This window comes from Macrotis lagotis, chromosome 7 (genome assembly GCF_037893015.1).
Source record: "Macrotis lagotis isolate mMagLag1 chromosome 7, bilby.v1.9.chrom.fasta, whole genome shotgun sequence".
In the NCBI taxonomy this organism is placed as follows: domain Eukaryota; kingdom Metazoa; phylum Chordata; class Mammalia; order Peramelemorphia; family Peramelidae; genus Macrotis; species Macrotis lagotis.
The window spans coordinates 208,626,357-208,649,144 of NC_133664.1; the positions used below are offsets into that span (position 1 = coordinate 208,626,357).

General features: G+C 36.8%; 1 protein-coding gene across 4 annotated transcripts in view; it reads left to right on the top strand.

Annotated features, from left to right (window-relative positions):
- TSPAN11 (tetraspanin 11) overlaps nt 1-22,788 on the top strand; it is a 143,703-nt gene that overhangs the window by 98,582 nt on the left and 22,333 nt on the right. For all 4 annotated transcript variants that reach the window (XM_074194641.1, XM_074194638.1, XM_074194639.1 and 1 more), the window contains one exon: nt 20,080-20,154. In XM_074194641.1, coding sequence (XP_074050742.1) covers nt 20,080-20,154 — 75 coding nt within the window. The remainder of the gene's footprint in view (nt 1-20,079; nt 20,155-22,788) is intronic.

The window sequence follows — 22,788 nt, forward strand, 5'->3', positions numbered from 1 at the left end:
GGATATATAAATAATCCTCCTGAGCCAAATCATTTCATGAATCATTTTTACCACCCCAAGCATACCCTTCCTATATAATATTGATAGCTTTAACTATATATATATATATATATATAGTTTTATATATATATAATTTTTACTATATAGTTTTATATATATATATAGTTTTAACTATAACCATACTTTTGTTCTCCTCTATTCTCCCCAATTTTCTCCCCATACTCCCCATTCCTCCCTTCATTTTGAACCTTGAAATTGATATGAGTCTTAGGATTCAACCCACTCTGAGATGCTGACAAGGGATTAAAATTCCAAGGTCTGCTAAGCATATATCCCAAGGAAGCCAAAACAAAACTAAAAGTCCCACAAATAGCAAAACATCCTTATTAGCACTCTGTGTGGTAGCAAAGAATTGGAAACAATAGGGGTCCTTTGATAGATAAATGACCAAATTGTGATCAACAAATGTAATGAAATGTTAATGAGCTGAACAAAGCAATAAACATGAAGAATTCAGAGAAGTATGGGAAAATTTTTAGGAACAGATGCAGTTTAAAGTAAACTTCTTAAAGTAAGAAGAATCAGGAAAACAATATATAAAAAGAAAATGATATAAATGGAAAGAACCAAAAGGGGAGGGAATAGGGTAGAATTAATCCCTAATTTTAATGACCAAAAAGCTGCAAAGTAGAAAGTTGAGGAAAATAGGTAGGTGAACAAGAAGAGGAAGAGAATAAGAAATTATATAATATATATATATTATATAATTAATATATATTATATACTTATAATTATATTATGTCCTTTGTGCCAGGATTGAAAATATTGCATCATTTATACCTTCTCTCCTTCATTTCAAAAGGTGAGAGAATATGTGTTTGGAAAACTGCATTTACTGAAAGATTTAGTCAATATGTTAGTAGTTTCACTGAACTGATTTTTTTATAATCTTTTTTTCCAGGAGATGATTTGCTGGCTAAGAGAGGGGGGGAAAGGATATGTTCAGAAATGAATGTGATGTTATTTAAAAGACATCAATACCAAAAAAAAAAAAACCCTCAAAAATTAGTCAGAAAGCTTACAGAGTGAAACAATTATAATTTCAATTTGACTATAATCAGAATTGTTATGACTTTCATTTGAATGTACAAAAAATTAAATAAGAAAAAATTATGACAAAAGCTCAAAACATCTTATTTGCTGGCTTGTTAAAGGCTGGAGGCTTTTATTCATCCAGCAAACAATTATTAAGCATTTTGTACAAGGCACTTTACTAAGTTCTAGAGATACAAATAGTGTCAAAAACAGTCCCTGCCCTCAAGGAGCCCACAATCTAATGGGGGGAAACAACAAATAAATAACACAGTTCATGAAAAATATATACAGAGTATAATAATTGAACTGTCACGTGGAGGAACCAAATCTCTCTCCTTAAAGCACAAAGCAGACTACAAAAATTCAGAAAAGAATGGTGAAATGAGTGGTAAGTGATGAAAGGAAGGCTATAAGAGAAAACATCCCTTTGAGGGGGAGGTTTGGCTATGAGGTAGAGAAGAATTATAAAACAATTAAGTAACTCAAAGAGATAACAGGTTTAAGATAAAGCTTTAAAGGTAAGGAGCTGGGTTATGTTTTTAAGGTAGTAAAGGAGTCTATCAATAAAATGAGATGGAAGATAAGCAAGAGATGAAATGATTCTAGCTGTATGGCCTTGGGCAAGCCACTTAACCCCATTTGCCTTGCAAAAATGAGAGAGAGAGAGAGAGAGAGAGAGAGAGAGAGAGAGAGAGAGAGAGAGAATGGAAATGATTGTAGAGTCAAGACCTCATAGGCTATGGGAGGGAATGAAATCAAGAGCACATGTGGAGGCATTGGACATTTTAAAGAAGAAGGACATGCATAGACGACAAAAGGAAGAGAAAATAATAAAATAATAAAATATTATAAATAAAATAATAAAAAAATAAGAGTATTGTGAGTTGTAAAATTCATGGATAATAACCTCTATTTTCTCAATAAAGGATAAAGGCCTTTGCTGAGGGAGGGGGGAACGTGTAAGAGGTTTGAGCAGAAAAAAGAACATGTGAAATAGCTGTTAGGAAGACTGTGATATAGTTGATCATTTCCTTGAAAAAGTGAAAAATTGTATAGTGAGTGACTGACTAAGCCTTCAGGTGTTTGGAAATTTTATGTATAAGTTTTGCCTTAAAACTGTGCTATTAAAACCATGTTTAATTACTAAGCTGTTTGCACAACTTCTTAATGCAGCATTAAGGGGAAGGGATTGGAAAACCCAGAAGAGAAGGGGACTTAATCTATGCCTTAGACACCACCTCCTGTCTGGAGGCTTATATTCAAAGATAAAGTGAAGATTTAGTGATTTATTTAATAATTCCTGAGAGCAGAGCAAAGACATTCACCATGATGTCCCTTTGAATTAAGGCATGTCAGTAATCATAGTATTGGTTGATTGAATTGAGGTAGGTTCTGACATTAATCCCTTTGGTCATGTAGCCACTTTGGAAGAAAAACATCTCTGGGAGGGAATGAAGATAAGAGAAAGTCTCAACCCATCAAAGATGGAGAGCAGACTATCTACACTTGCCTGACTTTTTATAATGTAAGCTCCTTGAAAACAAGGATAATTTTCATTATTTTATCTTTCTATTGCCTGCACCTATTAGCACATTGTGTGGCAAATAGCTTAATAAATGCTTGCTTGATTAATACAGAAATGAAATTAAATAAAAGGCAACAACATATTCAAAAATACTAGGGCTAAATTAGGGCATGAATTTGAAGCAACTAATCAAGATCTCATGTACATAGAATAAAATCAAAGGCAGCAGCAAACAGCTGAGAAATATTTAGACCAAATCAGAATACAGGTAAAGAAAGAGGCAAACAAACAAAAGAGAAAAAAAGGAACAGGCAAACAAGGAAATAATAAGCAGAGTTACATGATCAAAGGAAGGAATAGTCAATGTTGGCAGCCATGTGCAATGTGCTTCATACATGTAGGTTGAAATCCTTCTGACAACTATTGTGTTCCTTGTACCCTGCTACTATTCTATTCAATGAGATACTGCTGTGCCATCAGAGGTGAAAGCAGTTTCATGAAAGAGGCTACTTGGGCATTAGTTTTAGAAGGAGGGGAAAGCACTCTAAAACATAAACCTCAATAAGGCTTCAAGGAACTGAGGTTCACAACTATTGCCCAGGTCTGAATTAGCCTGCAGAATTTGAACAAAGGTAGTCACACCATAAAGAAACTGTTAAATGTCAAGGCCAAGTAGAATCAAAAATGTTCCAATTGCTAGTAAATGGCAATGACCAGCCTCAGAATGTGCCTTATATCCCTTGGTACAGGAACAATAGTTAAAGCTCCTGGAAATTGTAGTCCTAAAGCTAGGTTCCATTTTTGCATCAAATTGTCCTTGTCAGGAAGAAGGTAGACCAGCACTCAATTTGATGACCTATCAAGGGACTAAAATCCTGAAGTCTTTTAAAAGATGTAAAAATTTCTGATATATAAATCAAAGAGACAGAACTGGTGGCAAAGGAGCTATGGAAGAGTCCGCAGTCCAAAAGAGGAACATGGAAATGACACAGCCAGTGCTTCTCAGGGGCAGGAAGGAGACTCAGCTGGAACAGTTTTGGACCCTGAAGCAGGAGCAGAAAACTGGTCCAACGAGGCCATCTGATCACTTTTTTGAAGCAGTCCTAGAGCATGCTCAGTGCTTCCTGGTTATGCCTTGTCTGCACTTGGATGAAGCCCTCAGCTGTCATAGAATCCCAGAGGTTGTGATAACTACAAGAAAGCTGCTGGCATCAAATTGCAGCCTCTGGGTTATTTTTGAGGCAAAGACACTTCAGACAGATCAAATCAGCCCAGTTCCATTTGAATCCCTCTGACAATGCCTGTCTGACTTTTTCTTCCCTCAGGGATGGAAGTACTTTGTTGTAGTGTCTTACTTTCTTTAATCCTACCAGCAACTTTTTTGTTGTATTTTTAATAGTATTTTTTCCCCAACTATATGTAAACACAATTTCCAGCATTCCTTTTTACAAAATTGAGTTCCAAATTTTTCTTCTTCCTCTTCCCATAAACAGTTTGATACAGGTTATAAATATGCAGTCATGTAAAACCTTTTTCCATATTAGTCACAGTTGTGCAAAAACAAAAAGATAAAAAAGAAAAAATACAGAAAAAATAAAGTGTATGTATGTTCTGATCTACATTCAGAGTCCATCAGTTCTTTATCTGGCTGTGGATAGTTCTTTCTCTTGTCACCACACATCACTTTTATTGTATTCAATATTTTCCTGATTCTGCTCATTTCACTTTGCATCAGTATGTACAAATCTTTCCAGGTTTTTTTTTTTTAAATTTGCCTGCTCATCATTCTTATAATACTATAGTATTCCATTACATTCATATACAACAACTTGGTCAACCATTCCCCAAATGATAGACATCCACTCAATTTCCAATACTTTGCCACTGTGAAAAGAGCTGCTATAAATATTTTTGTACCTATAGGTTCATTTTCCTTTTTTATGATCTCTTTGCAATATAGGCTTAGTAGTGATATTGTTGGATCAAAAAGTATATATGGAGCAACTAGTTGACACAGTGGATAAAGCACCGGCCCTGGAGTCAGGAGGACCTGAGTTCAAATCCAGTTTCAGCCACTTAATAATTGCCTAGTCACTTCACCCCCATTGCCCTAAATAGATGTAAAAGAAAAAATTTTCAAAAAAGGTCTACATAATTTGGTTGTCCTTTGGGCATCCTACTAGCAATTTTTGTTTCAAAAAGAAGAGGGGTTGTCAGTGGCTATGGAAGGAAAAAATTCATGAATTTTGTTTCTGAACTTGGAGCTATGGTTCTAAGAAACATTCATAAACACTTGATCATCAAAAATAGATAGATGGATGGATGACAGATAGATGAATGATAGATGAATTGATGCATGAATTTAAAAATAAATTGATAGAATTAATGGACTAATTAATCAAACAAAAAGTATTAGAGTAGTGTTCAATCCTCGTGTGTGGGAAAGTGTGTGGGGTTGTTATGGTTAAAGAGACGGTAGCTAGGATGTAATTTGACAATTTAAGTGGGGACCAACATTGGGAAAAGAACTTGAAGGCCTAATTGTAGAGTTTGGCTTAAGTTTCCTCTTTTCTAGAATAAAGAAGTTGACATCTATGATCTCTTAGGTGCTTTCCAGTTCCAGCTATGAATCACAAGTTAGGTAATAAAGTGTTCCCCTAGTTTTCTCAGCAGAGGAGTGGTATGATTGAATATTTCCCTTTCCCCCAAGTACCAAGAATCACATGTATGGCTGAATATCAGCACTTACCAGTAGATCACTCTTTAGAGGCTTCAGCCCTTTTTTTGACCTTGAAGCTGCCCTCAGGAGTGCTAATGAGCCAATATGTTTAGTAAATGATCTTTGCTGTCCAGAATTCAAGGCATAGATCTCAATGGAAGACCCAGGGAGATTTCTTCCCTTACCCAAAATGACTGACATGTACTCAGAGCATATAGGTAAGTCACAAGATCACACATTTGAAGCTAGAAGGGACCTTAGAGACTCTAATTCTAACCACCTCATTTTACAACAAGAGAAACTTGGGCTTATTAAGGAGAATCAACTCACCCACAGATATACAGCAGGTAGAAAATAGTAGCTATAATATCAGTCTCAGTTCTCTGACTTTAAATTTTGAGAATGTCCCATTATCTTAGCATAGAAAGGAAGTATAGAGAGAAGAGAAGTGACTTCTCCATGGGAAACTAGAGATGGCAGAAGAGGCATTATTGGGTTGAAATTTAAAGACACAAAGGATTTATATAAGCCAAGATCCAAGGATGATGGACAAGATGAACTCTAAAGAGTACTTTAGAGAGAAGGATTCTGAGTCTCTGAAGGAACCTTGGCCTTGTGAACCTATTGCAGAATGGAGTCAGACATCTGTTCTGCCTTCTCCAGCTGGGCCTTAATGATGTCATGCTGGAACAGCTCTTGGGATGAAATTCAGTATATGGGTCTCCTGGGTCAGCCCTGCAGCTGCCTGCTGAAAAGGAGCCCATTCTCTCAGGACCCTTGTGGGTTTTCTTTAAAGCCATCTTCAGCTCATCAACTTTTCTGGGAAGAGGGAATGACTTGTATTCCTCACCTGCATGGGAGTGTGAGAAGTAGATTTCCTCCACTCTTTTGATTTTGTTGTTTTTGTTTACTTGGTTGTAAAAATATTTATAAGTTTTTGTTGTAAACAAAATAATCTACTTATATCCATACAAGGTTCCAAGGCTTGGTTTCCACCTAAAAACTTGGGGATTCAGAAGAGCAAGCCAAGAAATGAGAATTAGGAGACCTAGGTTCCACTCTTAGCTCTGTCACTTATTAGATATGGGATGTTAGCACAGTCACATTGCATCTATTGTTATATGGTGCCTAATCTTTCTCTGACAGCCTGTTTCTATTCTTCTTGTACTCTCTTTTCCTCTCTGTCAATCCTTCTGGAAACCACAGAGCTAGAAACTGTGTTTCCCAAATGAACTTGCAGGTTATTATCTCTCTTCCTGTATGTTCAAAGGAATTCAAAAAAATTCAAAAGAATGCAGGGTTTAGTTGAAAAGAATCTGAATTCAGATCCTGACTATTGTTACCTGGTTGCCTTGGGCAGGACTTCTCTGTGCCTCAGTTTCTTCACCTGAAAAATATGGTAATTGGATTATCCTCTAAGGTCTTTAAATCTATGACACTATGAATTTACCCTTTCCCATAAAACACAAGGTCCTTCTAGATATTTCTTGACTTCTTGGATACATGGAGTAGTGACAGATTTGGAAGTCCCCTCCATACTGATGAGAGCTTGCTATAATAATGTGCCAAGTTCTCAGAGATACCTCTCTCAAAATAACGATGAACTTTATTCCCATTTTGGTTTAAAAGCCATCATGTTGATAATCACCCTGGTTTTCCCTTTTCTGTCCTTCCCTGATGCTCTTTGGAGGATCATAGGATCACATATCAATACCTAGAAGAGACTTTAGAGGCTAACCAGTACAATTTCCTAATTTTACAATGAGAAAACTGAAACCAAAGGAAGTTATATGACTTGATTAAGGTCACACACATAGTAAGTATCCAAGGTAAGATTTGAACCCAGGTCATTTGACTCCATAGTCAGAACCCTTTATACTGTACCATTTCAATTATTGTTCAGATTTGACTATGGACATTGTTCTCCTACCCATGCCTCCCATTTCTCATTTCTTTGGGCATCTTCATTTAAGCCAAATGGCCTTCCCTGTAAATACACCAAATAAAAAATGTTTATTGCTTTCAGCATTGACACATTCTTTGAATTCTATAGCATCTCTTTAAGTCCTAAATACATTATAGTTTAATTAGGCTTATGTATGTTACCCTGAAAGCTTAACCAGCATTTACACATTGATTCTACCATTATTTGAGAGACAGCGGAACATAGCAGAATAAGTAATATATTTAGAGCTAAGCCACTTGAGTTCAAATCCCAGCTCTGCAATTGGCCACAAGAGTGACCTTGGGCTCAGGCATTAATCTCTTATCTGTAAAATGAAAGGTTTGTCCAGATCTGTCCTTTGAGTCTCCAATCCTGTTGCCTGTACTGGATGTCATGTTGTAAATGTCAAATAATTATGTTACACTGGGAGGAGGTCCTTGAAGTATAGTACCTAGTCCTACATCAGGTTGTCAACCTTATTCTCATCCCATCTGTCATGGTTACCACCCAATAGAAGAGGTGCTCTGGAATAACCATCAAGTTCTCTCTAACTCTCAGAAAACTGACTGCCTCCCTCTCTCACATTAATTCCAATACTTTGTGACTAGGATTGCTTCTAGCTCAGTTTCCTCCACAAAGAATTAATCAATGTTAATTTATCTCTGGTTGAAAGACATAGATATACTGAATACATAACCAAAGGTCATAAAAGCAGAAGCATAATTCAAATGACAGATAAACATTTCATTTGATTCCCAGATTCAGCCCCTCCCAAAACTGGAAACCCTGCTAAGGCTGAAATCTGTCTTTGACTTTCTCATCTTATTCTGTAACAAAGTGAGTGCTATATAAATAATTATGTCTATAAATGGTAGCTATTATCATTATTATCTCCCAATCTGGAGAGAAGAGTAAACTGAGAAGTTGGGTTCTCAGTTGTTCCCTGGGTGGGAACTGAATTAATGGGTTCCTTTCTGCCAATTGATAAAAGGTCAAAGGATGCGAATAGTCAGTTTTTAGATGATGAAATCAAAGCTATCTATAGGCATATGAAGAAGTGCCCCAAATCACTCATGATTAGAGGAAAACCTCTCACCTTTTAAATTGGTTAATATGACAAAAAAGGAAAATAATAAAAGGAAAAGGAAAATTGAGACACTAATTCACTGTTAGTGGAGCTGTGAACTGATCCAACAATTCTGGAGAACAATTTAAAACTATGCCCAAATGCAACCAAACTGCGCATACCTTTTGACACAGCAATACTAGGTCTGTATCCCAAAGAGATCATAAAAGAGGGGAAAAGGACATAAAGATTCAAAAATATTTGTAGCATCCCTTTTTGTGATGGCAAATATTGGAAACTGAGAGGATGCCCATCAATTGGGGAATGATTGAACATGCTGTGGTATATGAATGTAATGGGAAACTATTGTGCAATAAAAAATTTCAGAAAAATCTGGAAAGACTTGAACAAACTGATACATAGTGAACTGAGAAGAACCAAGAAAACAATGTACACTATATTAATAACACTGTATGATGATCAACTATGAATGACCTAATTTGTCTCATCAATATAGTGTCTCAACAAAGGACTCATGAAGGAAAATGCTATCCATAACCAGACAAAGAGCATATCCAGACTCTGAATGCAGATGAAAGAATATTTTTTCTTGTGACTATTTTTCCTTTTTATGTTTCTTCTTCCATAATGGAATCTAATAAGGAAATATGTTTTACATGATAGTATATGTATAAACCATATCAAACTCCTTATCATTATCAGAAAAGGGAAGGGGAGGGAGTGAGGGAAACAATTTGGAATTCACAATCTTGTGAAAAAGAATGATAAAACTTTCTCAATATGTAATTATGGGGGGAAATGCTGTTCAAATATTTTAAAAAATAGATTCCTTTCACTTGTGAAGTTCACAGTGCCCACAGTCAAGATGTTTCTTTCATTTCTTTAAGGATGACTATAGCCTCAATTTTGCCCTTTTCATGCTACTTGCTCAGGATCCAAAATATAGCTCAGCTTCAAAATGATCCTAGAACCTTACTAGGTAAAGGTGACAGGCTAGCGTGACATTCCTAAATCTAGTATCCTTAGAACCCAGGGAGTTATAATTGGATTTTAAAGCACAAATATATTCCCCTGTCCAACTTCTTGCAACTAGGATGGCTATGGAATGGGGAGCTAGAACTGTTACAATTTGATGTTGTTTTCATTCTTGGGGAAAACTACAATATCAGGGAGATGAAGCCAAGACATACATGTGAATTGGATTTGAATGAGGAGTTGCTGTACAAAGTCCACTAGCCTCCTCTGGAAGTATCCAGTAGCCAGATTTGAATCAGGATGACTGGAGATGGCACTGGATGTGAAACAATCAAGTTTAAGTAACTTGCCTAGCCACAGCTAATAAGTAATGAGTTCGAATTTGAACTCAGGTCCTTCTGACTTCAGGGCTGGTGCTCTCTCTCCACAAGGTCATCTAATAACACAATGATGACATCTAATAAGTATTCTGTGTATGTAAATAAAGCAAGAGGACATGAAATCTGGGGTGGTAAGGAAAACATCATAATGAAGGTTGAATTGAATTTTGAAAGAGTTAAGGAAAATATCATGAAGAAGACATGAGTTGAATTTTGAAGGAAAGTTAAGACTTTTTCAAAATAAAAATGCTATTTGCACCTCAGACACACAATAATTACCTAGCTGTGTGGCCTTGGGCAAGCCATTTAACCCCATTCACCTTGCAAAAACCTAAAAGAAAATGCCATTTGCTCAGGTAAAGCTGTGTCAGTAACCTTAAACAAGACATGGAGCCAGAATAGAGATGCATACCTGTCTCCAGGAGACCATAAAATTTGCATGCACACTGGCACAATTTAAAACTTTGCAGTTAAATTTTTGTAAGAAAACTGAAAGAAAAGTTTAAATAAGGATGAGAGAAACAGTATTCCCATGTAAGGGATTTCATCCCTCTTACTACTAAGTAAAACTTCAATTCCTCTGCCTGGGATCATCCTAAACTTCTTGTTTTAGAAATGTAGAAATTTTTTTTAAGATTTTATTTAATTTTAGTTTTACAATTTTTCCCCTAATCTTGCTTCCCACCCCCCACCCCCCACAGAAGGCAGTCGGTTAGTCTTTACATTGTTTCCATGATCTAAGTTGAATGTGAGGAGAGAGAAATCATATCCTTAAGGAAGAAAAATAAAGTATAAGAGATAGCAAAATTGTATAATAAGATAACAGGGTTTTTTTTCCTAAATTAAAGATAAATAGTCTTTGGTCTTTCTTTTAAACTCCACAGTTCTTTCTCTGGATATACATGGTATTCTCCATCACAAATAGCCCAGAATTGTCCCTGATCAATGCACTGATAGAATAAGCAAGTCCATCAAGAACCCAACATTTCTGATGAAAAGTTAAGAGCTAGGGCGGCTAGGTGGCACAGTGGCTAGAACACTGGCCCTGGAGTCAGGAGTACCTGAGTTCAAATCTAGCTTCAGATACTTAACAATTACCCATATGTGTGGCCTTGGGCAAGTTACTTAATCCCATTACATTGCAAAAACCTAAAAAAAAAAAGTTAAGAACTAAGAATTTTGGAATATAAATACAAAGACAGAGAAACCTATAAAGATAAATTTATCTGAACAGTGGCACTAATATTTTAATAGATAAAAAAGAAACAAGTACTTTTCAGAACTTAAGTATCTTAAAAAGGAGTTAAATAAGAAAAACAGATGGGGAGGAATGAAAATTGGTTCTATTGAGAGGGTCTGAAAAGGGGAAAGAGAAGAGTGTGTTAAAAGGAGGGATACTGTTAGTATAAGAAGGAGGAATATGGATTGAAATTTGCTATTTCTTGTGATTGAAGTGTGGAAAGAAGACTATAAACATGTAGAAAGGAGTAGAGAAGTAGGTATCAGATGAACTTCACTTTTATATGAAATGGATAGAGGGTTGAAAATACACATTCACAATTTAATGTAAAAGTATATCAAACAACAGGAAACAGTGGTATGTTGGTGGGGGAAGGGGGTGTTTAAGGAAAATAATATTGGGGAGATAATTCTAATTCTAAGGAAAAGGGAGTTTGGGGTGGGGAGGAGAAGGGAGAGAAGAAAAACAGAATTTGACTCTGGGGAGGGTTCTTGTATTGGCTTAGATAATATAATAAACAAATTGTGACATATGAATTAAACTGACATATTGAATTAAATTAAATTCACCAAAAGAAATGATGAGACTATTTCAAAGAATCTTGCATGGTATGAACTAAAGAATGTGAAATGACCAAAACCAATAAAAAAACAATGTTTACGAGAACTTTTTTATCTTTCTCTGCATCCTTAGTGCTAAGCACATAGTAGGCATATTAACTGACTGTCAGCAGCACTGTAAAGAGAGATATCTTTTTTTTTTAGATTTTTGCTAGGCAATGGGGTTAAGTGGCTTGCCCAAGGCCACACAGCTAGGTAATTATTAAGTGTCTGAGACCGGGTTTGAACCCAGGTACTCCTGACTCCAGGGCTGGTGCTTTATCCACTGTGCCACCTAGCCGCCCCCCCACCTTTTTTTTTTAGATTTTGAGATATCTTTAAATGACTTAGGAACTTCAATCATTCCAATGATAAGTCATGTCTCCAGAGGACCTATGATGAAAAATCTTTCTCAGTTCTTTTTTTTTTAGTTTTTTTTGCAAGGCAAATGGGCTTAAGTAGTTTGCCCACGGCCACACAACTAGGTAATCATTAAGTGTCTGAGACAGGATTTGAACCCAGGTACTCCTGACTCCAAGGCCAGTGCTTTATCCACTACAACTACCTAGCCACCCCCCTCTCAGTTCTAATAAAAGATATTGGACATAAGGTGCAGAGACATACATTTGTGGAAATGGACAGTATGTGGAGGATTTGTTTGACTTAATGATGCTTATTTTTATGAGATTTTTATTTTTTCTCTCATTTTTTAATTGAAAAGGCAGAATTGGGGGAGGGGGATGGAGTTAGCAATAGTGATGCCAAAAAGGGGGAGGAGCCATCATAACTTTTTTTAATACAAAGAACAGAAGAAAGAGGAAACAAAGACAAGAAAAACAGTTTTGACAGTAATATGTAGAATTTATTATATTCTTTAAAAACAAAAGTAAGCAATATGAAAGATTTATGACTTTATAATAAATCCTCTTTCTTGTCTCCTAGGTATCTAGAAATATTCTTCCTTTTTAATCTTTGAGTTTAAGTCCAGAAGGGAAAACAACTCAGGAGGAAATATCTAAAGGTTATAACCCCTAATTGGGAGCTTGAGAAGATTCAAGTTCTCTTGGAGAGCCAACTATAGCCTCATTTCAAGTCATGTGGCTATGACTAGGAAATTACATATAGCTTAAATTTCTAACTCTGTCATATGGTGTAGTCCCCAAAGCCTGAGGAAAATACGCCAAATAGCCTTATCACAAATTATTTCACTTCATGCATTCTTTGCTCTAGCCAAACTTCACTACTGTGACCCGAAATGGAAAGAACAATGAATTTGGAGTCTCAGAGCATGGGATCAAATCCTGTCTCTACCAGTTACAGTTCCTACATGTGTCACCTGGTGAAAGGCACCTCAACTTCTCTGTTCTTCTGTTTCCTTATCTGTAAAATGAGGAGGTTGGCCTAGATGTTCTTCTAAAGTTTCTTCTAGCTCTCCACTAATGAGCTTATAGTACTTTCCTATCTCCATCCCTATTTGTAGGATATCCTCTTTCTATTCATCTTTATTAAACAATTCAATTCCCTTAGTTCATGATGACTTTCCTCCTCAGACTTCACATAGTATATTAATTTGCATCTTTTTTACTATTTTTTAGCCTAATCTATGACTTTTATTGGCATAGGAACACTCAGTGAAAAAATTACTAAGATCGGTAGGGCAAATGACTTGCCCAGGGTCATATAGCTATTATATATCAGAGACAGGGCTTGAATCCAGGTCTTCCTGTCTCTGAGATCAGTTCTCTGTCCCTATGCCAACCTGCCTTCCTATACCCTTACTACCTAATATTATCAATTATGGCTCTCTATATTAGCATCTAGAAGCAGGTAGATGGCTCATTCATGAGACAGCTGGGTTTGGAGTCAGGAAGACCTGAGATCAAATCCAGCTTTGGACACTTATTAGCTGTGTCACCCTGAGCAAGTCATTTCATTGTGAGACTAACATAGATAGAGCTTGAGGGCTGGAGAGCAAGCATTTCTCATTCAGCACTGAAAAGTTGTTCTAGCAATAACTCTGAAACCTCCCATTCCACATCCTTTCCTCTGCAGGAGCAGCCAACCTTCTCAACCCCTAGACCTGGCTGCCTTGAGACTGCAACTGCCTTCCAGGAAATAATACACCCAGTTGTTACTTCTTATACAGTTGGTTTTATTTTCTTTGGTCGTTTTGTTTTGGTTTTGTTTATTTTTTTAATCACCAGCCCTGGCTCTGCCTGTTTTTGTAATCTCCTTGGTGCTCAAAGTAGAAACTTGAAGCCAGGGTTCTCTTCCCCAGCTGCAAAATATCAGAGTTAAGTTGGGGCTCCTTCTGTCCTTGTTTTTAGATCCTTCATATGATGGTTTAACCATATCATTCTAATTGGAATTTGACCTTCCCAACTCCCACTCTCCTACTCCCCTCTCCATCTGTATCAGTTTTCAGCCAGTGCCTTGGAGGAAATTTTGTGTACTGATGATGTCTATGGTCTAGGATGACTGTGGATAAGAAGAGTGCACAGAGGAGTATCAAGCCTTGGGGCAAAACTAGTCTAACTGGTGGGATTCTATGAGTGAACAATCCAAAGTGTTCAAATCTTGCCTGCTCATGAAACTGCCTGAGGTATGTCAGAGATGGGGATTTTTTGATGCTGTGGCACTCACAGAGTCAGACATATAGAATTGTTAGGTGGCTAGACCTTACCATGTGTTTTTAGGAGGGCTACTATAACAAAAGTGCAAGATTTGCTTGGAAGCTTTGTTTTTAAATCCATCACTATAAACAAAATATTTTCCACCAGGCATTCCAAGTGAAGGAGATATATTAGTGCAGGATCAGCTTAAGTTCAGATAAATTTTTGATGTTTCATATTTGTTCTTCTTCACTAGTTTTTTGTAAACAAATATGTTGGTATGAATAGTGACTCAAATTTTTTCCATATTTAGCTGATAGAAAAACTTAGGGTGGCTTAGAATCAAATTCCCATTAAGAGAATTATAATAGAGTTTTAAAGTCGAAAAGAGCAATGGAAATCAAAGTGAACAAAGGAGATTTATTTAAATAAAAAAGGTTTAACATAAATTTCATAATCCATTTGCAACATGGGTAATTTTATCACTATTGTGTCATGGCTAGAGAGCTGATTTAAAGGTCAAGACCACCCAGGTTCAAGTCCTTGTTATTATTTGCCCTTCATTCTCAAATAGAATCAATGGCATCAAAAGGGTGATATCTTGACTTGCAAGTGAATTGGATTTAAGTGAGGCAGGGTTGTGTCATCAAGCCAATGTTCTCTCCTCCATCATCATCGGAGTTCAGTAGCAAAACATAGGTCAGATTGACTGGCACTTACACCAGATGCAATGGGGATCCTTGACCTTTTTTAAGCTGAAGGTTCTTCCCAGGTCTCAGTTTGTCTGAGATAACACCCATTCAGTAATTAAGCCTAGACAAGAATTGTGGCAAAAGATGGTCTAATTTGTCTTCACAAAGAATCAGTCTGAGAAGGGAATACCCTCAAGAGTTTCTGGCCAGATCAGAAACAATTGTTATTTACATTCACCAGAGAAAACAAAACTCAAACAATGAACAAGGATTTAAGTCCTATTTCTGACATGTTATTGTTGTTCAGTTCTGTCCAACTCTTTGTAACCCCTTTTGGGATTTTCTTGGCAAGGATGCTGGACTGGTTTGCCATTTCCTTAGCCAGTTCATTTTACAGACAAGAAAATAAGGCAAAACAGACAAGAAGATAAGGCAAAGTGACTTACCCATGGGCACACAGCTAGTAAGTATCTGAGGTCAGATCGGAACTCAAAAAGATGAGTCTTCTTGACTCCAGGCCCAACACTCTATCCCATAAGCCATTTAGCTGTTCCAACCTGGTGTGACCTTGGGCAAATCACTCTCAGTGTACCTAGGAAACTCTTTAAGAGTATTTAGTCGCAGAGAATGCACTTTGACAAAAGCTCTTTCATAAAACTCCTTATGCTGTTAAACAAAAGTGTGATTAAAAACAATCTAATAATAACTCTGCATATCTATATATACACACACAGTTTCAGAAAAACTTGGGAAGATATAAGAACTGATACAAAGTGAAGTGAGCAGAAACAGGAAAATGACTTACAAATTAACAAAAATATTGTAAAGATAATCTTCTATAAAATCCTTAATAACTCTGATTAACACAATAACCCACCCAAAATTTCAAAGGGCTCTTCATAAAAAATTACTCTCCACCTCCAAATAAAGAACTGATGGACTCAGAGTATAGATTGCAGCACAATTTTTTTCCTTTGCTTGTTTTTTTTGGGGGGAGAGAGGGGAGGGAAGAGTAGGGAACATGGCTAATACAGAAATTTGTTTTGAGTGACTTCATATTTGTAATAGCTTTTGTATTTCTTGCCTTTTCAATGTGTAGAGGAGGGAATGCGAGAGAGGGAGAATTAGGAGCTAAAAATAAAATAAAATTGATTTTATTTAAAAATCGTGGGTGGCTAGGTGGCGCAGTGGATAGAGCACCGGCCCTGGAGTCAGGAGTACCTGAGTTCAAATTCAGCCTCAGACACATAATAATTACCTAGCTGTGTGGCCTTGGGCAAGCCACTTAACCCCCACTGCCTTGCAAAAACTAAAAAAGAAATAAAAAAAGAAAAGAAAAATCGAAGAAAATCTCATAGATATGGTCTTGCACAATTACAATTAAATATAGAGTGGTGGCTTAAATGAGCTCATTAGGTAATTTTTTAAAAAACTAAGTGGTTTGCAATTCATAAAGATAGTTAAAATTGGGGATTAGTTCTATATTCAACAAAGGACTCTTAGAAGTCAATTATTCCAGATTATACTGAACATGATTCCCTTCTGCATCACATCCAACAAATAGTCATCCAGCCTTTGCTTGAAGATACCCAATTAGACCAAGGGTCTTACATCATTGAGCCGCTTCTCTTGCCATCCCAGGCACTAGTATCAAACAACTGTAATATATATAAATAGAATCTATAAATGTAAATTGTTTGGAATAAAGAAAAACTTGTCCCCTAGATCCTTGAGGTTTTTTAAAGCTCAAAAACAGTAGTGATTCAGTTCCTTGTCATCACCCTGCTCGCAACCTTCAAAATCACTACAGTATAAACAGCATATAAATCAACTTTTTACACTTTTCCTTTCAGAATCACCCTTAACTATTTCATCTGGGAGTCCAGTGACTGGGAGTCCTTTATCACAATCCAATGAAGTAATATTTATCATTAGTGGCACCTACTGGAAAAGCCCCCAGTTATCCTCATCTACTTTTGAGGAGTCAGGCACTGGCTTTTCTCCCAAGGTGTTTTTATCCATCAGAACTTGTTAGGTGGAAGGAGGAGGAAGCTAGAGGAAAAGAATATCCTTTGGCAATTTATTTCTTCTTTTTTGAGATCTCCCAACTTCTGACAACTCAGCTCAGGTCTGACAGCCTGTGTGATTCCTCAGAATATGCCTTTAAAAAGCTGGCATGTACTAATTTAGCCTGCCACTAAATCAAGATATAGGCTGCTCTATTTTTTTCTTTTCCACTACTCATCTTCCCCACCCCCATAAACATACCCTTCAACATCAGCTATAGCTGGTATTTTTCCTAGAAACCAGAATGGGGTGGGTCCATTAACTCACAATTCCCAGATCAATGAGAAATCAGGTTCAGGATTGGAATCTAACTTTGCACTGAGGGTCAATAGAAGGGGAAGGATCTAAGAATATCCAGAGACTTCACCCTCCTCATGGCCAATATCCTACACTTGATGTAGACAACTACCCTCATCTGTCTATTCTAATGGCACATTCCACTTTGTAGGACTCACAGGTGTGCTACCACTGTAAAGCCTGAAAATCAACACGTTAATGAGGCAAAACATTCTAATCTAATCACTGTTGTTAAAGTACCATGGAGCCAACCCAGCAGATGTTAAATTATACCCACCTCCAGAGACTGAGCAAGAGCCAACTTCCAAAAGAGAGATGAAATGAGGGAGGGGGAGTGTGGTGGGGAGGGCAAGATGAGCTCTTCAGAACTTCTCTTGGGGTCAGTAGAACTAATCAATCGGTCAACCAAGAATTAATTGCTTACTCTGGCTGGCACTAAATTAGGTTCTGGAGGTTAAAGACCAAAAAGTCTCTGCCCTCAAGAAGCTTACATTCTACATGTTAATGGATACATTTTTTAGTGACTTTATACTTTCAAGGGTTTTGTATATCTTGCCTTATCAATGAGCAGGGGAAGGAATGAAAATTAGAGAATTTAGAAGAGATTAGTAGAACTATATTTGCAAAATAGAGAACACAATGATGAAAGGGGAGATTAGCACCTAGGGGAATCAGTAAAAGGATTCTTTTTAAAAGGTAGCTTTTTGAGGTGAGTATGGAAGACAGTTGGTGGTTCCAAGAATTAGAGATGATACAGTAGAGGGCAACCAAGTGCAGAAGCATAGAGATAAGAGGTAAAGTTGGAGAACACATAGCCAGTTTGTCTGGAATATAGCGTGAGTGAGAGTAATGCATAATAAACATGAAAAAATCAGCTAGAGTGAGGTTATGAAATGCTTTAAATACCAAGTAATTTCATATTTTATCCTAAGGAAATGGAAGAAATTCTGCCTTACAAATAGTAGTTTGGCAACCATGATGCAGATGTACTGGAGTGGGTAAAAATTGGTTGAAGAGAGACAACTGGAAAGTTACTATGATAGTCTGGGTGAGAGGTATCAAGGGTCTGACCTAGGGTAGTTGTAATACAAACGTAGAAACAGGGCTAAAGATATTCTGATAGTAAAATCAACTACACCTGACAATTGTTTGACAATGGGAGGATAAATGAGAGTGAAGCACTGAGAATGACTTCTAGATTGTGAAACTAGATGGTTAGAATGATAATAGTGCTCATAACAAAAACAGGGAGGTGAGGAGGATGGGTCAATGTATGGGGAAAGATAATACAGTTTAACACATGTTGTAATTTGAGATCCCTATGGAATAGCCAATTCAAGATATCCAAAAAGTAGTGTAGATTACAATTGAATTCATGGGATCTGTTGAGATAACTGAGAGATTGTCAAGAAAAGAAAAGAGGAATAGTCACCTTTTTTTCTTTTTTAAAATGTTATTTATTTAAGTCAATGGGGTTAAGTGACTTGTCCAAGGTCACAAAGCTAGGCAAATTTTAAGTATCAGAGACAGGATTTGAACTCAGGTCTTCTTGACTCTAGGATCAGTGCTCTATCCACTGTGCCTCACAGCTGCCCCATAGTCACCTTTTTCATGAGAAACACCTGAATCAAGCAGAATCCTTTTCTAATCTCACAACCAGATCCTTGAGGTAAATCAGAAAGAGAAATATTACTAATTTATTGGTATGACATGAATGGGAGGTGTTGGCATAGTGACACTTTTTCTCTGACTAGAGTGGTCTCCACTGAACAGGTCAGACCAGTCTCTAGGCTACTAGTTCACTAAGCTATTTCTACCGGCAACAGGTCAAAACTTCTTCACATAAAAGTATAGTATTTACTACACATGATCCATCCAGATTGTAAAAGACTTGGGAAAAGGGTTTGGCCATCACAGTATTAGGTAAAGGATATTACAATGATTTAATTGAAAGTGATCTCTGAGATCATTTAGGCCAACCCCACATGAATCATGAATATAATAACAATAGCAGCTAGCATTTATATAAATCTTTAAGGTTTACAAAGTGTTTTCCATTTATAATTGCATTTGATTTTTACATCCTTGTGATGTAGGTGCTATTATTTCCATTTTACAGAATGGGAAACTGAGGCTGGTATCAGTTAAGTGACTTGCTTAAAGTCACATAGAACTAATAAGTGTGTGAGGCAGAATTTGAACTCAAGTATACTTGAATCTGGGCAGCTAGGTACCACACTGATCTTGGACCCAGGAAGACTCATCTTACTAGCTATGTGACCTTGGGCATATCACTTCACCCTGTTTGCCTCAGCTTTCTCCTCTGTAAAATGAACTGGAGAAGGAAGTGCAAATTACTCCAGTATCTTTGCCAAGAAAAGTCCAAATCAGGTCACAGAGTTAAGAAACAACTCAACAACAACCTCCTGATTCCAAGTCAATACCTAACTAGCTACTAACTTGGACTTGAGTGCAAATAGTTGCCCTTTAATTTATGCAACATTCCCAACAAGAGGTCCTTGAGGAATTTTTCTTGAACACCTTAGCACCAGGAACCTCACTACCTTAGGTGGAATTCATTTTTGTTAGGAAGATACCTTACATTATGTCAAAATCTGGTTCTTTATTATTTCCATCCATTGATCTACTTCTGCCCTCTAGGGCCAACAGAATAAATCTATGATCTTTTTCTACATAATAGCTCTTTAAATAATGAAAGCCACCTATTTCATGTTTGAGAGCAATCCTGTTGGTGCAAGCAACCAACTACTTTTCCCAGTCTAGTTTCTAACACCCCCATCCTCTTCAGTCCAACTCAAATGATTGTATTCTCTTTTTATTCCTAGTATTTCTGCCTGTTGCTTGTCATCTTTCTCATTGAGCTGGTGGCCGGAGTTCTTGCCCATCTTTACTACCAAAAGGTGAGTAGACCAGTTTTCTGCCTCTATGATCTTCCTCTGAGGTGTCATCTTTAAATGTTACTGTGAATAGTCAGGGAGAGGGAATAAAAGGGGACAGAAAGGAGATAAAGAGACAGAGAGGTTGCCAGTCCCCAAGTGTCCCTATACCTTTGACATACTTCTCTGACTGAAGTTCATTCTCCTTGGTCATTTCACCTTAGCAAAAATTCTTTTTTTTCCATTTAATAGTATTTTATTTTTCCAATTATATATATAAAAACAATTTTTAACATTTTTAAAAAATTCTGAATTCCAAATTTTCCCTCTCTCCTCTCCCCTTCTTAAAACAGTAAACAATTGATATAGATTATAAATGTGTAATCATATAAATCATATTTCCATTTAGTCATCTTGTGAAAGCAGAAACAGACCAAAAGGAAAAAAGCACACGTACACAAAAGTGAAAATACTAGCTCTGATAGTCATTCAAAGCTATCAGTTCTTTTTCTAGGTGTAGGTAGCATTTTTCCATTTTGAGTCTTTTGGAATTGTTTTGGATCTTTGTATTCCTAGCAAAGATTCTTAAGAAGAAATCAATCCACAATCATTTGTTAAGTGCTTATGGTGTCCCAAATATTAATCTAAGAATATAAAGATAAAAAAGCAGTTCCCTCCCTACCAAAAAAAAAAAAACATAAATCAAATAAAGGCAAGGGAATGGAACAGGATGTCCCAGCATATGGTGGCACAAGAAACCTCCTCATGTAGGAGGTGGGACTTAAGCTGACCTTTGCTAAGAATTAGGAATTCTAAGAGCCAGGAATGAGAGGCAGCCTGCTCAAAGTCATGGAGATAGGCAGATAGAATGTCATGTGGAAAGAGAAGCAAGAAGACTGGTTTGGCAAGAGCAGACAGCTTATGAGGGGCAGTAAAGTATAATAAGCCCAGAGAGGTGGACTGGAGCCAGGTTGTGATGAATTTTAAATGCCAAAGAGAACTAGAAGACCTGGAATTTATTAAATGACAAGGTCAGACTTTTGTTTTAAGAAAAGCATTTTGGCAGCTATGAAGAGGAGGGATTAGAAAGAGATGATGCTGGATAAAGAGAGACCAAACAAGAGGTTATTGCACTAATCCAGTCAAAAGGTATGAGGCTTGAACTTGCAGGTTAGCTATATCAGACAGAAAGGTCAAAGACATATTCTGAGAAAATTATGGGGCAATTCTTACCTAAAGCCAGAGGATGAATTTATTTTCCTTTCAACCCTAGGGTCAATAAATTAGTCAATGATTTAAGAAACTAATTAATAACTCAATATTTAATAAGTGTCTTCTATGTGCAAGAAACTGTGACTGTTATAGGGAACTCAAAGAAAAATATCAAGTCCCTTACCCTCTAAAAATTTATGATCAAAGACTTAAAAAGGAAGAGAACTCAGACATCATTCAGAACAACCAATACCTGAACAGAAATGCCCGCTGCATTGTGCCGATACATTGTCATCTAGCTTCTCTTCAAAGATATCCAATAAATTTAGAGGGAAACATCTAAATTGAAGATAATGGAAATTCCAAGCAGTGTTGTAGTAGGAACAACCCTATATTTAGTGAACCCCAGATTTGCAACTTGTATTATTTTGAGCAGGTCACTTCATCTCTCTGTGCTTCAGTTTCCTGATCAGTGATATGGATGGTTATAAGTGATAAGGGTTTTTTCTCTGCTATAAAAATCCATCAATAAGGTGGGCAATAAGTATTATAGGAAATTAGATATGGGAGAGAACTGTGATGGCTTGGGTAGTCAGGAAAACCTTCATGGAAAAAGAAATTTCAAACCAAGTTTTGAAACATATATAGGATTCAGATAAGTGAGGAGTGATCACAGATAGAGACAAAGGTTAGCAAGCATAATCCATTTTTAAGAGCCAATGATTCTATCATCTTGGCTGTAAAAATAAAAGTTGTATGAAATAAGACTAAGAAGGTTGCTGATGCTATTTATCCTTCATTCCTAAAGAGGAATATTGACATCACAAATGTGATGTCTTGACTTAAGTATGCAAAGTTTTCAGCCTCGATCTCTCCTTCAGAACTGAGTCCAGTGACAAGATAAAAGTCAAGACACCTGGCAATGGCCCAGGATACAGTGGGTTGCTTTGGCCTTTCTAAATTAAGGTCTTTCCTAGGTTTCAATTTGTCTGAGGCCATATTGGCCTAATTTAATATCCCAAATATATCAGTTTTTGATATTTAGACTCATTCTATGCCTTCAAAACATAAGCAATAAGCTACAGAGACTTGGATTAGGCCCATTTTTGGCCATTCAATGAAAGTCAGAATGAGGAGAAGAAGGAAGAAGAAGAAGAATTGGATTTCAGAGAGGCAGAGCTGTGCAAAGTCATCAGCTTCACTCTTTCCTCCAGAGTAGGTGGGTTATGATTAGATGAAGATCACTGAAAACTAAGGTAAGGAGTTGGGGTCTGTCAATAGGAAATTGGGTTACATCCCTGGGAAAACTAAGACAACTATAGTCTAATCAGTAACAAGAAATGAAATTCCTTGGATAAGCTTTTCTGCATTTTGCTTTTAAGCTATTTCTTCCCCCCCCCAAAGAGCTCTAATTCCATTTATTTTTCCTCTCATTGCTCATTTCCA